We start from the raw sequence: 12,465 nt of genomic DNA on the forward strand, positions 1-12,465 counted from the left end.
GGACACGCCCCATAATTGCGTCATCATAGCAGGGTTCTCCTTCTGGTCCGACCACTCTCTATATAAAAGGCGGCTGTGCGGAGGGACGCTTATTCTAGTCTGTCAGCAGCAGCACAGAAGATGTCCGGTCGCGGTAAAGGAGGGAAAGGTCTCGGCAAGGGCGGTGCCAAGCGGCACAGGAAGGTGCTCCGGGATAACATCCAGGGCATCACCAAGCCTGCCATCCGCCGTCTAGCTCGCAGAGGAGGCGTCAAGCGCATCTCCGGTCTCATCTATGAAGAAACTCGCGGTGTCCTGAAAGTCTTCCTGGAGAACGTCATCCGTGACGCCGTCACCTACACCGAGCACGCCAAGAGGAAGACCGTCACCGCCATGGACGTGGTGTACGCGCTCAAGCGCCAGGGCCGCACTCTCTACGGCTTCGGAGGTTAATTCCGCCGCTCCCCGACTCTCTACTACATAACCCAAAGGCTCTTCTCAGAGCCGCCACATCCTCCTGAGAACAGAGCTGTCCCCGCCACCCACCTCTCCTCTGCCCTCTAGGGCTGGAGCTGTCGCTGCGGCTACTGTAGGAATACCGGAGAGCGTGGAGATAAACGCTCCTAAGCTTCAGGGAACGTGTGAACAAATGCATAAATCTTAAGAACGTTCCCGTCGCTGTACAGTGTGCACTGCCTAAAGTTTCTCCTTAACTTTGCCAGTGTGCGCAGATGTAGATACACGCGATAGATACGAGGTTATCAGGCGGATAAGTTCCTTCGCCTTGAGGATAATACAAACAGTGCGGTGTAACGTCCATAAATACAATGACAAAACGGATCGGGATAAATAAAGCCTCTGGTCCGGGGAATAAACACCAGAAATGAAGGGCTCAGCAGCTCTAGTGTGGAAGGGGTGGGGGGGCTCTTAGAAGAGCCTTTGGGGTGATAGTACAGAGCAGGTGATGGAGCCGATTACTTGGCGCTGGTGTACTTGGTGACGGCCTTGGTGCCCTCGGACACGGCGTGCTTGGCCAACTCTCCGGGCAGCAGCAGGCGCACGGAGGTCTGGATCTCCCGGGAGGTGATGGTGGAGCGCTTGTTATAGTGAGCCAGGCGGGAGGCTTCTCCTGCGATGCGCTCAAAGACGTCGTTGACGAAGGAATTCATGATGCTCATGGCCTTGGAAGAAATGCCGGTGTCGGGGTGGACCTGCTTCAGCACCTTGTACACGTAGATGGCATAGCTCTCCCTCCTGGCCCTCTTACGCTTCTTGCCGTCCTTCTTCTGGGCCTTGGTCACGGCTTTCTTGGAGCCCTTCTTGGCCGCTGGGGCAGACTTGGCGGGATCAGGCATGGTAGCACGGCGATCTTTTCCCACACGAGAATGAGAGAAAATAATGTCTGTGCTCCTCCCAGCGCAGCCCTATTTATAGGCGGGCTATGCAAATGAGCGCCGCTGTCTGCGCGCTGTTCTACTGGACCAGCAAGTCATGTGACCAGTGCCAGCATCATAATCCCCGCCCTCCGCAGCTGATTGGCGCTTCCACCAGGTTTGAATTTCCCTCCGTTTCTCTCCTCAGGTTTACAGGTTCTAATCGCCTCGTTATGTTGCGGGGGGGAACGCCACAGATTGTCCCCTGTGTAGCCTGATGCATGCCGGCGGGGGCTGTACAGCGCCGTGCTGCACGGGGTCTGGGGGAGGGGCATGAGCGCTAATGCTGGACTGTAGAAATAAACCAATGAGATGGAGGGGGCGGGCTTTCCATGAGCCAATGAGGACGAGCCCCGGCTGTATAAATATGTCGCTCTTTCCGCTCCTCAGCTCATATCACCGCTGTGTAACGTCTATACTGAAGCGATGGCCAGAACCAAGCAGACCGCCCGCAAATCCACCGGAGGGAAAGCTCCCCGCAAGCAGCTGGCCACTAAGGCCGCCAGGAAGAGCGCTCCCGCCACCGGCGGAGTGAAGAAGCCTCACCGCTACCGCCCTGGTACAGTCGCTCTGCGTGAAATCCGCCGCTACCAGAAGTCCACCGAGCTGCTGATCCGTAAGCTTCCCTTCCAGCGCCTGGTCCGAGAGATCGCCCAGGACTTCAAAACGGATCTCCGCTTCCAGAGCTCCGCCGTCATGGCCCTGCAGGAAGCTAGCGAAGCTTACCTGGTCGGGCTCTTTGAGGACACCAACCTGTGCGCCATCCACGCCAAGAGGGTCACCATCATGCCCAAAGACATCCAGCTGGCCCGCAGGATTCGTGGGGAGAGGGCTTAAATCTGCCCAGGCACCGTCTGACAACACAAAGGCTCTTCTCAGAGCCACCAAATCCTCCCTCAGACGAGCTGTAGCCGTTGTCTTTCTCCTCTCGGGAGGGGAGAAGAGAAGCCTTCACTGGCTGCTAATAGGTTACCCTTTCCCTTACAGTCACTGAGTAGCGGCACCGGGTCTCGCTCCCTCCCTTATATATAATGATACATATCTATCTGCAGCGCCCTCTACAGTAACCTCACCGCTGCTGCCCCGATGTGTTGCTGACTCTTCCGCTCAGTCTCCCTTCTGAGGAGCGGAGGATGTAACTGACAGTGTCATGAGGGGAAAGGCTGAGCGTTATTGAGTGTTTGAAATTCGCGTCCTTTCTCCCTTTGCACCACCTGACGCTGCCGGTTCTCGCGCGGGTTGTAACGGTCACTGAATGAATGGGAATCTACGATTGAGCGGGAAGATAGACAAAGGTTCGCCCGGATCAGCCCTTTAACGCCCGTTTCATCGGCACTTCTAAACCTGCCACCGTGGGCTGTGCCCTGGCGGGGAGAGAGGATTAGGATGAGCACAGCCATTACTATCCCTAACTGACAAGACCCTGCGCCCGCAACCACATCTCCCTCCCTCCCTCCTCTCCGTACCTAGTATATGCCTACTCCGCACATCCTTCTACAATAACCTGAGGGCCGCCCCAGTCCGCTGCTGAATCTTCTTCAGTTGGAGAGGGCTCAGCTCTGGGGAGGTTTTGAAATTCGCGCCCCTTCTCTCTGCGCCACGTGACGCTGCCGGCTCTCGCGCGGGTTGTAACGGTCACTGCGACTGAGCGGGAATTTCAAAACCACCAACCGTGTGAGCGGGGAGAAAAGACAAAGCGTCACCCGGAGGAGCCGGCGCTCACCTCGGCTTTGTATCAGCGCCCGCCCGTCCGTCCGTTATATCTAAGCTCCGCTTATACTACCTGCCTGGGAAGAGAGCATTAGCAGATTACCACCAGCCCGACCTGACACAAAACCCCGCGCCCGCACCACATCTCCCTACAGAGTGAATCCTCCTCCCTCCTTCCCAGTCACCCCACGGTGCTTCCCTGTAAGGGCCGCCGGTCTGGCCAGGAGTTGGCTTCAGAATAGACGGACAGCCCGTATTGTAGACAGGAGGCAGCTCTGCTGTAGACAAGGTGGTGGCTCTTAGAAGAGCCTTTGCTTGTATAGACGGATGGGGTGGGAGCGGCGCTCACTTGCTCTTGCTGGGCTTGCTGCTCTCGGTCTTCTTGGGCAGCAGCACGGCCTGGATGTTGGGCAGGACGCCTCCCTGGGCGATGGTCACGCCACCCAGCAGTTTGTTCAGCTCCTCGTCATTGCGCACGGCCAGCTGCAGGTGACGGGGGATGATGCGGGTCTTCTTGTTGTCCCGTGCAGCATTACCAGCCAACTCCAGGATCTCAGCGGTCAGATACTCCAGTACGGCCGCCAGGTAGACGGGAGCACCAGCACCAACCCTCTCGGCGTAGTTGCCCTTGCGGAGAAGCCTGTGCACACGACCGACGGGGAACTGAAGTCCCGCCCGGGATGAGCGGGTCCTGGCCTTAGCACGAGCTTTGCCTCCTTGCTTGCCGCGTCCAGACATGGTTCGTGGATCGCCAGTTACTGTAATGGAACACAGAATATCCTGCCCTGTACCGGCTCCTCCTGCCTTATATATATAGTTCTGCCCCGCCCTCCTGCAACTCTCATTGGACACATCTCAAGCCGCCAATAGAGGCCAGATTTGTGGAACCACCAATCCGCTTCAGCAGGCGGGGCTTGCAAAAGTCACATGGTTTGCTGGTCCAGTAGAACAGCGCACAGACAGCGGCGCTCATTTGCATAGCCCGCCTATAAATAGGGCTGCGCTGGGAGGAGCACAGACATTACTTTCTCTCATTCTCGTGTGAAAGAGATCTCCGTGTTATACCATGCCTGATCCCGCCAAGTCTGCCCCAGCGCCCAAGAAGGGCTCCAAGAAAGCCGTGACCAAGGCCCAGAAGAAGGACGGCAAGAAGCGTAAGAGGGCCAGGAAGGAGAGCTATGCCATCTACGTGTACAAGGTGCTGAAGCAGGTCCACCCCGACACCGGTATCTCCTCCAAGGCCATGGTCGTCATGAATTCCTTCGTCAACGACATCTTCGAGCGCATCGCAGGAGAAGCCTCCCGCCTGGCTCACTACAACAAGCGCTCCACCATCACCTCCCGGGAGATCCAGACCGCCGTGCGCCTGCTGCTGCCCGGAGAGTTGGCCAAGCACGCCGTGTCCGAGGGCACCAAGGCCGTCACCAAGTACACCAGCGCCAAGTAATCGGCTCCATCACCTGCTCTGTACTATCACCCCAAAGGCTCTTCTAAGAGCCCCCCACACCTTCCACACTAGAGCTGCTGAGCCCTCCATTTCTGGCTTCTTGCTGCTGCGGCACGTGTTTCTACCCAGAACCTTTCTTTCCAGCTATTTTCTTGTACTTGCTAGACTTACTATACACCCAAAGAGAAGCTCTAATCTCCGGCTTGCTACATTGACATCTCTACGAGGTGCAGTGCTCTCTGCACGCACCGGCGATTGGAGGGTTAAACTAAGCTGCTACTTATCGGCCCGAGCTGCCGGCACGGGGGTTACACTGCAGAGCCGCAGTAGGACTACTTCTAGGGACCTGTTCACAAAGCTTAGATTCCGAAGGTTTGGACCGTTTTCTTCTTCTACTCTCTCCAGTATTCCAGCAGTGATGACATTACAGCCTACAGGAGGCGTCTGCAGCCCCAGACCTACAAGGCAGAGGAGAGGTGGGTGGCGGGGACAGCTCTGTTCTCAGGAGGATGTGGCGGCTCTGAGAAGAGCCTTTGGGTTATGTAGTAGAGAGTCGGGGAGCGGCGGAATTAGCCTCCGAAGCCGTAGAGAGTGCGGCCCTGGCGCTTGAGCGCGTACACCACGTCCATGGCGGTGACGGTCTTCCTCTTGGCGTGCTCGGTGTAGGTGACGGCGTCACGGATGACGTTCTCCAGGAAGACTTTCAGGACACCGCGAGTCTCCTCATAGATGAGACCGGAGATGCGCTTGACGCCTCCTCTGCGAGCTAGACGGCGGATGGCAGGCTTGGTGATGCCCTGGATGTTATCCCGGAGCACCTTCCTGTGCCGCTTGGCACCGCCCTTGCCGAGACCTTTCCCTCCTTTACCGCGACCAGACATCTTCTGTGCTGCTGCTGACAGACTAGATCAAGCGTCCCTCCGCACAGCCGCCTTTTTATATAGAGAGTGGTCGGACCAGAAGGAGAACCCTGCTTTGATGACGTAATTCTTCGGCGTGACTCCTACAAGCCCCTCCTCTGTCTCGCGCTGATTGGCTGACATAAGACAATGGATCACTTTGAATTTCCCGCTCATTCTCCCATTGCCGAGGGTCAGCGGTCAGCGGCTCCTTCTAGCCGGCCTACTAGATAACATGCAGGGCGCTGTTCTCACTGCTCCAGACCTTCTTCTCTGTCAATAGGACTATTGTATTCCGGAGCCGCACCCCCTCCTCCCCGGATCTAATTCTTCTCCCGGCTGCGGTATCTCCTCTCTGCCCCCTATGGGCATCCTTGTGTAATCGCCGCGAGGCTGCAGTTATAGTGAACCCCGGGTGCGGGCTGTGCAGTTCCACGCTGATCCAGATGGGGGCGCGGGGAACAAACGGCACAGCTCGGGAGACCCTGTATATACGGATCCCAGCCAGCAGGTGGCGCACAGATACTACATAGGACGGTTACCGGGGCTCTAATTCTGTCGTTAGACGATCGTCTTTAACCCTTTCCCGCCAATGGCATGTTTTTTTTTTTTTCGTTTTTTACTCCCCTCCTTCTAAGCCCCATAACTTTTTTATTTCTCCGCTCCCAGAGCCATATGAGGTCTTAATTTTTGCGGGACAAATTTTTCTTCCTGATGCCACCATTAATTATTCTATATAATGTACTGGGAAGCAGGAAAAACCATCAGAATGGGGTGGATTTGAAGAAAAAATGCATTTCTGCGACATTCTTACAGGCTTTGGTTTTACGGCGTTCACTGTGCAGCCAAAATGACATGTCCCCTGTATTCTGTGTTTCGGTACGGTTCCAGGGATACCACATTTCTATGGTTTTATTTAAATTTCGACCCCTTAAAAAAAATTCCAAAACTGTTTTGTTTTGTTTTTTTTCTAAAAGTCGCCATATTCCGACAGCCGTAACTTTTTTATACGTCCGTGTAGAGAGATGTGTATGGCGTCTTTTTTTGCGGGGTCGGGTGTACTCTTTAGTTCTACCATTTTCGGGAAATGTTATTGCTTTGATCACTTTTTATTCCAATTTATATCGGAATCAAAACAGTGAAAAAAAAAAAAACGGCACTTTGGTACTTTTGACTATTTTTCCCGCTACAGCGTTTACCGAACAGGAAAGATATTTTTATAGATTTTTAGAGCGGGCAATTTTGGACGCGGGGATACCTAACATGTATGTGTTTCACAGTTTTTAACTACTTTTATATGTGTTCTAGGGAAAGGGGAGTGATTTGAATTTGTAATTCTTTTTATGTTTTATTATTATTATTTTATTTTTATTTTAACTTTATTTTTTTTTTTTTTCCCATTTATTAGACCCCCTACGGGCGTTGAACCCCAGGGGGTCTGATCACTAATGCATTGCAATGCTAAAGCAAAAAATCATCCTTTCTTTTGCAGGCTGCATAGACCAGCCTGCAAAAGAGAGCATTTGCAGACAAGCCTGGGAGCCTTGTAAAGGCTCCCGGCTGTCATGCCAACGTGACGTCGGCCCTGGAGCATGCTCCAGGAGCAGGCGACCACCGGCAAAATGGCGGCGCCCATGCGTCGCCGGAAAAATGGCGCCTCCGGCGCCTTTGACCGTGGCGCCGCAGGGGTTAATGCCTTAAAGCAGTAGACACCCGGCGGCTATGGCGGCCGCCCGTCTCCCGAGCGGTCGCCATAGTTACAGACCCGACATGCGCCGTACTATTACGGCGCATGTCGGGAAGGGGTTAAAAAGGCCATTCTACTCCCACCTTCCAGTCTCTTCTTCTCCTCTTTGCTGTTTCTGTCAAAATCTGTTTATTGCAGTATGCAAATCCCGCTCATGGAACTCAGGGGGATTGCCCCTCTTGCTCCGAGCACCCCCACGTCATAACCTCTCGCCGCCCCTTAGTTCTTAATTCTCTTCACGCCCCTCTTCATATTCATCTCCTGACACTCTGCCTTGCGTACTCATCCGACGCTGTGCTACACGCCCCATGAAGAGGGGCATGAACAGAATGAACTAAAAGGAGCTTGTGCTGTTGTTAGGACTAAGGGAAAACAGATGATGAATAATAATAGAATAATACATTTTATTTTTATAGTGCCAACGTATTCTGCAGCGCTGTACAACTTGTAGGGTTCAAATACAGAGAGAAAAATGCATTACAAAGAAATAGTCACGTCACACAATGGGACTGAGGGCCCTGCTCGCAAGAGCTTACAATCTGTGAGGTAAAGGGGGTGGCACAAGAGGTAGCAGGGGCGGCATTGCTTATACAGGGGTCAGACAATATTGTAATAGTGGTGACTGTCTTTACACAAACATAAACCTGTAGGAGCCGTCACCGTCACTGCCTATATCTCCTCCGGCTTTACAGCTCAGGTTTACGTACAGAAGGTGTCATCTGCAGAATAAGGGGAGAACAAAAAGAAAAAAAGAAAAGGCAAAATAGTGCAGTATGCTGCTACGTCGTCTCGCCTGGTACGGCGCCCCGCGCCTTATGCTGCACCCCTCTACATTTTACACAGACCTGTTCCGCACCACATAATGCCGTCCCCAAAGACTGATGACCATTAGGCCAATACCGATTGGATTATTCCAACAGGCAATGGCTGACAGGCAATGATATATTCCCCAATTGCTCCATCCTCCACCAGCCCTCCTGTTCGATTCTAGGTAATGCTGTACATCATATGCAGGTGCTGAATAACATCACCCAAAAGGATTGTGCACAGAACTACTTTAAATATAGGACAACTAGTGAACCCGAACTGTACCCTATGGCAGCGAGGGAGCCCTCTCGGCCCTCCTGAATACAGCAGAACAGTCCCAAATTCCAGGTGCTGTCTCGCAGTCCTTTGGCGGTGGCTCCCAAATAACCTGCATATCACTTAAGAATGGCACTATATTATGCGGGGGCCCTCTGACGGGATGTTCTACTGACTGGGGCCCCTCCCTACAACATATTCTTGTTTGAAATGGTTATGGGTGCTGCAGCGGCATCTCATACACTTGAACAGGGTACAACTACAGTACCCACAACTGCGGTTGTAAGAACACAGCGAATAAGCAGCGCCCCACATTTAAACAATAATGGGATTTGCCTGCTCCGAGAAACAGTTGATCTGTGGGGTCCTAACAGTCTAAGGGATCAGTAGGGATTAGAGATGAGCCAACAGCGTTCCATCGAATTGGTATTCAGGCTGCTCAAGATATTCCATTCCAATTGAATACCACGCGGCAAACGCACTAAAAATTTGTATCCCCTCCCACCTTCCCTGGCGCTTTTTCTTTCTTTTCTTTTTTTTTTTTTTTTTTTGCACCAATAACTGTGCAGGGGAGGTGGGACAGGAACTACGACAACCACGGCATCGAAAAAAAAAAGTCAGAAAAAGTAATTGGCTGGCTGAATCAGGTGACCTCCGCTTCATATGAATGGGGGATTTCAGATTCGGTTCATATGAGACTGTGAACTATGTGACTGTGAGACAGGGATAGATATACTGTGGGAGGGGGAGGGGGCATGGCTAGCCGGCAACCAGAGCGGTCGCATCTGCTGTGAGCTCCTGACTTGGACACTTTCATCCGTTTCTTACCGGCGGTGATCTCAGCCATCCATACAGATAACAACCCCGAGGCTCTCCTCCAAGCCTCTGTCTGCTATTTTGGGGTGTTATTTCACACTTTTACAGCGCTCCTGAGGATATAAACTGTTGCGGCCTTCTGTCCCACAGGACCCGGCCGCCATCTTGTTTTTGGACTTACCTGCTCCCGACTTGTTCCAGCTCCCGGCGTAGTCCCTCGCAGCTCTGGACCGCTCATCCGACCCAGGAGAGGACCTCTGGCGCGTTCCAGCCACTTACTGCCTTCATCCAGCTCTCTTACTTTACCGGGCAGCTGATCATAGGAGTCACGACCGCCATTTTGGTTTTTTTTGCGGCCTGCCTTCTTCTGGAGTCACCACGGCCTGCGGAGCGCAGGAGACATCTCCCGCGACATCACAGCTGCTTCTGGTTCTGGAGCAGCCTGGAGAGGAGGTATTTCGAGGTACGGAACCTCAGATTCTGGATCTCTTCTCCCAGACCCGGCAGCCATTTTGAGTAGGCCTCACTAGGATCCCTAGCCTAAAGTGTAAGGGCCGGCCCCTGATGTGACTTCTACGCAGAACCCAGATCCGGAAGAAGGGGTGTGACTTGCCGGACAGCTATCCGGCTGTGATTTGCGCCCAGCTCCAGACCTACCCATCTTGGAGCGCAGCCTGCCTCTCTGCATGAAGCAGCAGCTACAGACCAACTACACTGAGACGCCTGCAGCTGCCCTTCAGTTTAACCCACTCGTATCCTGACATGGAGGTGAGCCGAATCTGCATTTCTCCCTTCCCCTGGAGTTGGAAACAGTAGCAGGCCACATTAATCTGCACTTGAGGACCTATGATAAGATAAGATAATCCTTTAATAGTCCTACATTGGGGAAATTCCAGCATGTTACAGCAGCCTAGTAATACAGGATAATACACAGTAATATAATACAGACGCAGACACACATATGCTGAGAAGAGAAGATATACTAGGAGTCCATGGCAGCTAAGGAACGGAAGAGAAAGAAGGAAGACTTCATGGTCATCGTCATAGTCATTTAGTTGTCTGTGCGGAGTGTCTTCGCTTGGTCTGATGTAAATTATACAGCCCGGTCGCGGTTGGAAGGAAGGACCTGCGATAGCTTCTTCTCACACTTGGGGTGAAGCAGACGGTCACTTACAGTGCTGCCAAGTCCCATCAAGGTCCCATACATGGGGTGGGATTTGTTCTCCCGCATGGAGGTCACCACAGACAGTATCCTTCTGTCACCCACCACCTGTACTGGGTCCAGGGGGCTCCCCAGGACAGAGCTGGCCCTCCTGATCAGCCTGTCACGTCTATTTCTGTCCCTGGTTGATGGACTGCACCCCCAGCAGGCCACACCGAAAAAGATGGCTGAGGCAACCACAGAGTTGAAGAAGGCCCTAAGAAGTGTCCCCTGGACTCCGAAGGCCCTCAGCCACCTGAGCAGGTAGAGTCTGCTGTGGCCCTTTCTGTGCAGCGCCTCCAGGTGATCAGCCCAGTCTAGTTTATTAGTGAGGAGCACGCCCAGGTACTTACAGGTCCTGACTATCTCAATACATATTCCCTGGATCTCCACCGGGGTCGGAGCACCTCTCCGTTTACTAAAGTCCACCACCATCTCCTTGGTCTTCCCAGCATTAATACTGAGCTGGTTCCGCTGGCACCATTCAACAAAGTCCAGGTTTAAGTCTCTGTATTCCCTATCGTCGCCATCAGTGATAAGACCTACTATAGCAGAGACATCGGAGGACTTCTGTAAGTAACAGCTGGATGAGTTGTGCCTGAAGTCAGCAGTGTACAGTGTGAAGAGAAATGGGGCAAGAACTGGACCTTGTGGTGCCCCCGTACTACAGATCACAGTGTCAGACACACAGTCCCGGGCTCTCACATACTGAGGGCGGGTTGTCAGGTAGTCTAGGGTCCAGTTGGACAGGTGATGGTCCACTCCACCAAGGTTCAGCTTTTCCCTCAGTAGCCCTTGCTGAATGGTGTTGAACACACTGGAGAAGTCAAAGAACAATATTCTCACAGTGTTCCCGGGTTTCTCCAGGTGAGAGAGAGCTCTATGAAGAAGGTGGATGATGGCGTCATCTACCCCAATGCCCGGCCGATAGGCAAACTGGAGGGGGTCCAGAGCGGAGCTCACTAGGGGGTGTAGGTGTGTCAGGATCAGTCTCTCTGGGACCTTCATCAGGTGAGATGTCAGTGCTACGGGTCGGTAGTCATTGTAGCCCACCGGGTTGGGTATCTTTGGGACTGGCACCACACAAGATGTTTTCCACAGTCGAGGTACCACTCCCAGCTTTAGACTCGTATTGTACATGTGCGTAATAATACCGCACAGCTGGTCACTGCACATTTTAAGAACTCTTGCGCTTATACCATCAGGTCCTCCGGCCTTGTCTGCTTTAATAAACCCTTCTGCTACCCTCCTCCCCTATATCTCCTCTCCGGAAAGTTTTACATTCATATCCCATAAGTGGTGTCCCTGACCCTCGATATCTACGGTCCTCGGCTAGAGTTATTCTACATTCTTTCCGCACTCCCACACCTGGGCTTTCTTGCCCTCCCCTGCAGCCCCCTGCCGCCTTCTCTAACAGGGTCTCATCCGAACCTCCCCTGTGGATTAGTCGTAGCAGTTAAGATTGGGAAAGGCTGTCTTACCTACAGGAATATCATCCCCACTACTGCACTAAGAGACGTAGAACCCAATTATACCTGATACCTCGCTTGCAGAGGACGACTGTCTGCCTAGACGCTGAGATTGTCAACCTTACCTATTGATATTTGGGGACCTCTCCCCTCCCTGTACCTAAGTGAATCTCCAAGAACACTCTTGTCTATGTTGTCATTTAGACTGATGCTCTCTGTTTGCTAGATGTTATAGTCTTGACCTCGTCCCTCTCCCTCACTTATATTGCATCCATCAAGATGGTTAAACCAAATAAAGACAAAGGCACAGACCTCGCTGGTACTCCCAATCAAACTAAACTCCAAAGTGACTTGCAAAAGTATCTTAGAAAGAAAAATCAACAATCTCCCGCCGGATCGCTGAAAATGGCGCCTGACCACAATAGGGAGCCTGACACAGGTGATGACTCGGATGCTGAGAGTAATATTGACCAGGACCGCCTGGAGGATAGCACCTTCTTAAGAACATTTCTACAACAAGCTCTGTCAGCCGCCCTAGACCCAGTTCTTCAGCAACTTGAGGATATTAGAGCAGAACTTCATCATATAGACAGTCGAGTCTCTACTCTAGAAAGTGCATATCCTTCAATTAAATCTCATAATGACCTCACTACGTCTCAGCTGGCCCTGCACAAAGATTAC

The 12,465-nt window shown here is 52.7% G+C and overlaps 6 protein-coding genes across 6 annotated transcripts; 3 read left to right on the top strand and 3 right to left on the bottom strand.

The window, feature by feature from the left end:
* The first annotated feature begins 120 nt into the window (after window positions 1-120).
* Window positions 121-464, top strand: LOC142219272 (histone H4). The gene has a single exon (XM_075288220.1). The coding sequence runs from the start codon at window positions 121-123 to the stop codon at window positions 430-432; it is 312 nt and encodes a 103-aa protein (XP_075144321.1). The 3' UTR covers window positions 433-464.
* A 436-nt stretch (window positions 465-900) lies between these two features.
* On the bottom strand, window positions 901-1,357 carry LOC142219271 (histone H2B type 1-O-like). The gene has a single exon (XM_075288219.1). It carries the CDS (start codon window positions 1,332-1,334, stop codon window positions 954-956), a length of 381 nt encoding a protein of 126 aa, XP_075144320.1. The 5' UTR covers window positions 1,335-1,357; the 3' UTR covers window positions 901-953.
* A 481-nt stretch (window positions 1,358-1,838) lies between these two features.
* LOC142219265 (histone H3) lies at window positions 1,839-2,331 on the top strand. Its single transcript, XM_075288212.1, has one exon. The coding sequence runs from the start codon at window positions 1,839-1,841 to the stop codon at window positions 2,247-2,249; it is 411 nt and encodes a 136-aa protein (XP_075144313.1). The 3' UTR covers window positions 2,250-2,331.
* A 1,053-nt stretch (window positions 2,332-3,384) lies between these two features.
* On the bottom strand, window positions 3,385-3,865 carry LOC142219267 (histone H2A type 2-B-like). The gene has a single exon (XM_075288214.1). The coding sequence runs from the start codon at window positions 3,858-3,860 to the stop codon at window positions 3,468-3,470; it is 393 nt and encodes a 130-aa protein (XP_075144315.1). The 5' UTR covers window positions 3,861-3,865; the 3' UTR covers window positions 3,385-3,467.
* Window positions 3,866-4,159: 294 nt separating this feature from the next.
* LOC142219269 (histone H2B type 1-O-like) lies at window positions 4,160-4,626 on the top strand. The gene has a single exon (XM_075288216.1). The coding sequence runs from the start codon at window positions 4,189-4,191 to the stop codon at window positions 4,567-4,569; it is 381 nt and encodes a 126-aa protein (XP_075144317.1). The 5' UTR covers window positions 4,160-4,188; the 3' UTR covers window positions 4,570-4,626.
* Window positions 4,627-5,138: 512 nt separating this feature from the next.
* On the bottom strand, window positions 5,139-5,450 carry LOC142219273 (histone H4). Its single transcript, XM_075288221.1, has one exon. It carries the CDS (start codon window positions 5,448-5,450, stop codon window positions 5,139-5,141), a length of 312 nt encoding a protein of 103 aa, XP_075144322.1.
* Window positions 5,451-12,465: the final 7,015 nt, after the last annotated feature.

Source organism: Leptodactylus fuscus, chromosome 10 (genome assembly GCF_031893055.1).
Source record: "Leptodactylus fuscus isolate aLepFus1 chromosome 10, aLepFus1.hap2, whole genome shotgun sequence".
NCBI classification, from domain to species: domain Eukaryota; kingdom Metazoa; phylum Chordata; class Amphibia; order Anura; family Leptodactylidae; genus Leptodactylus; species Leptodactylus fuscus.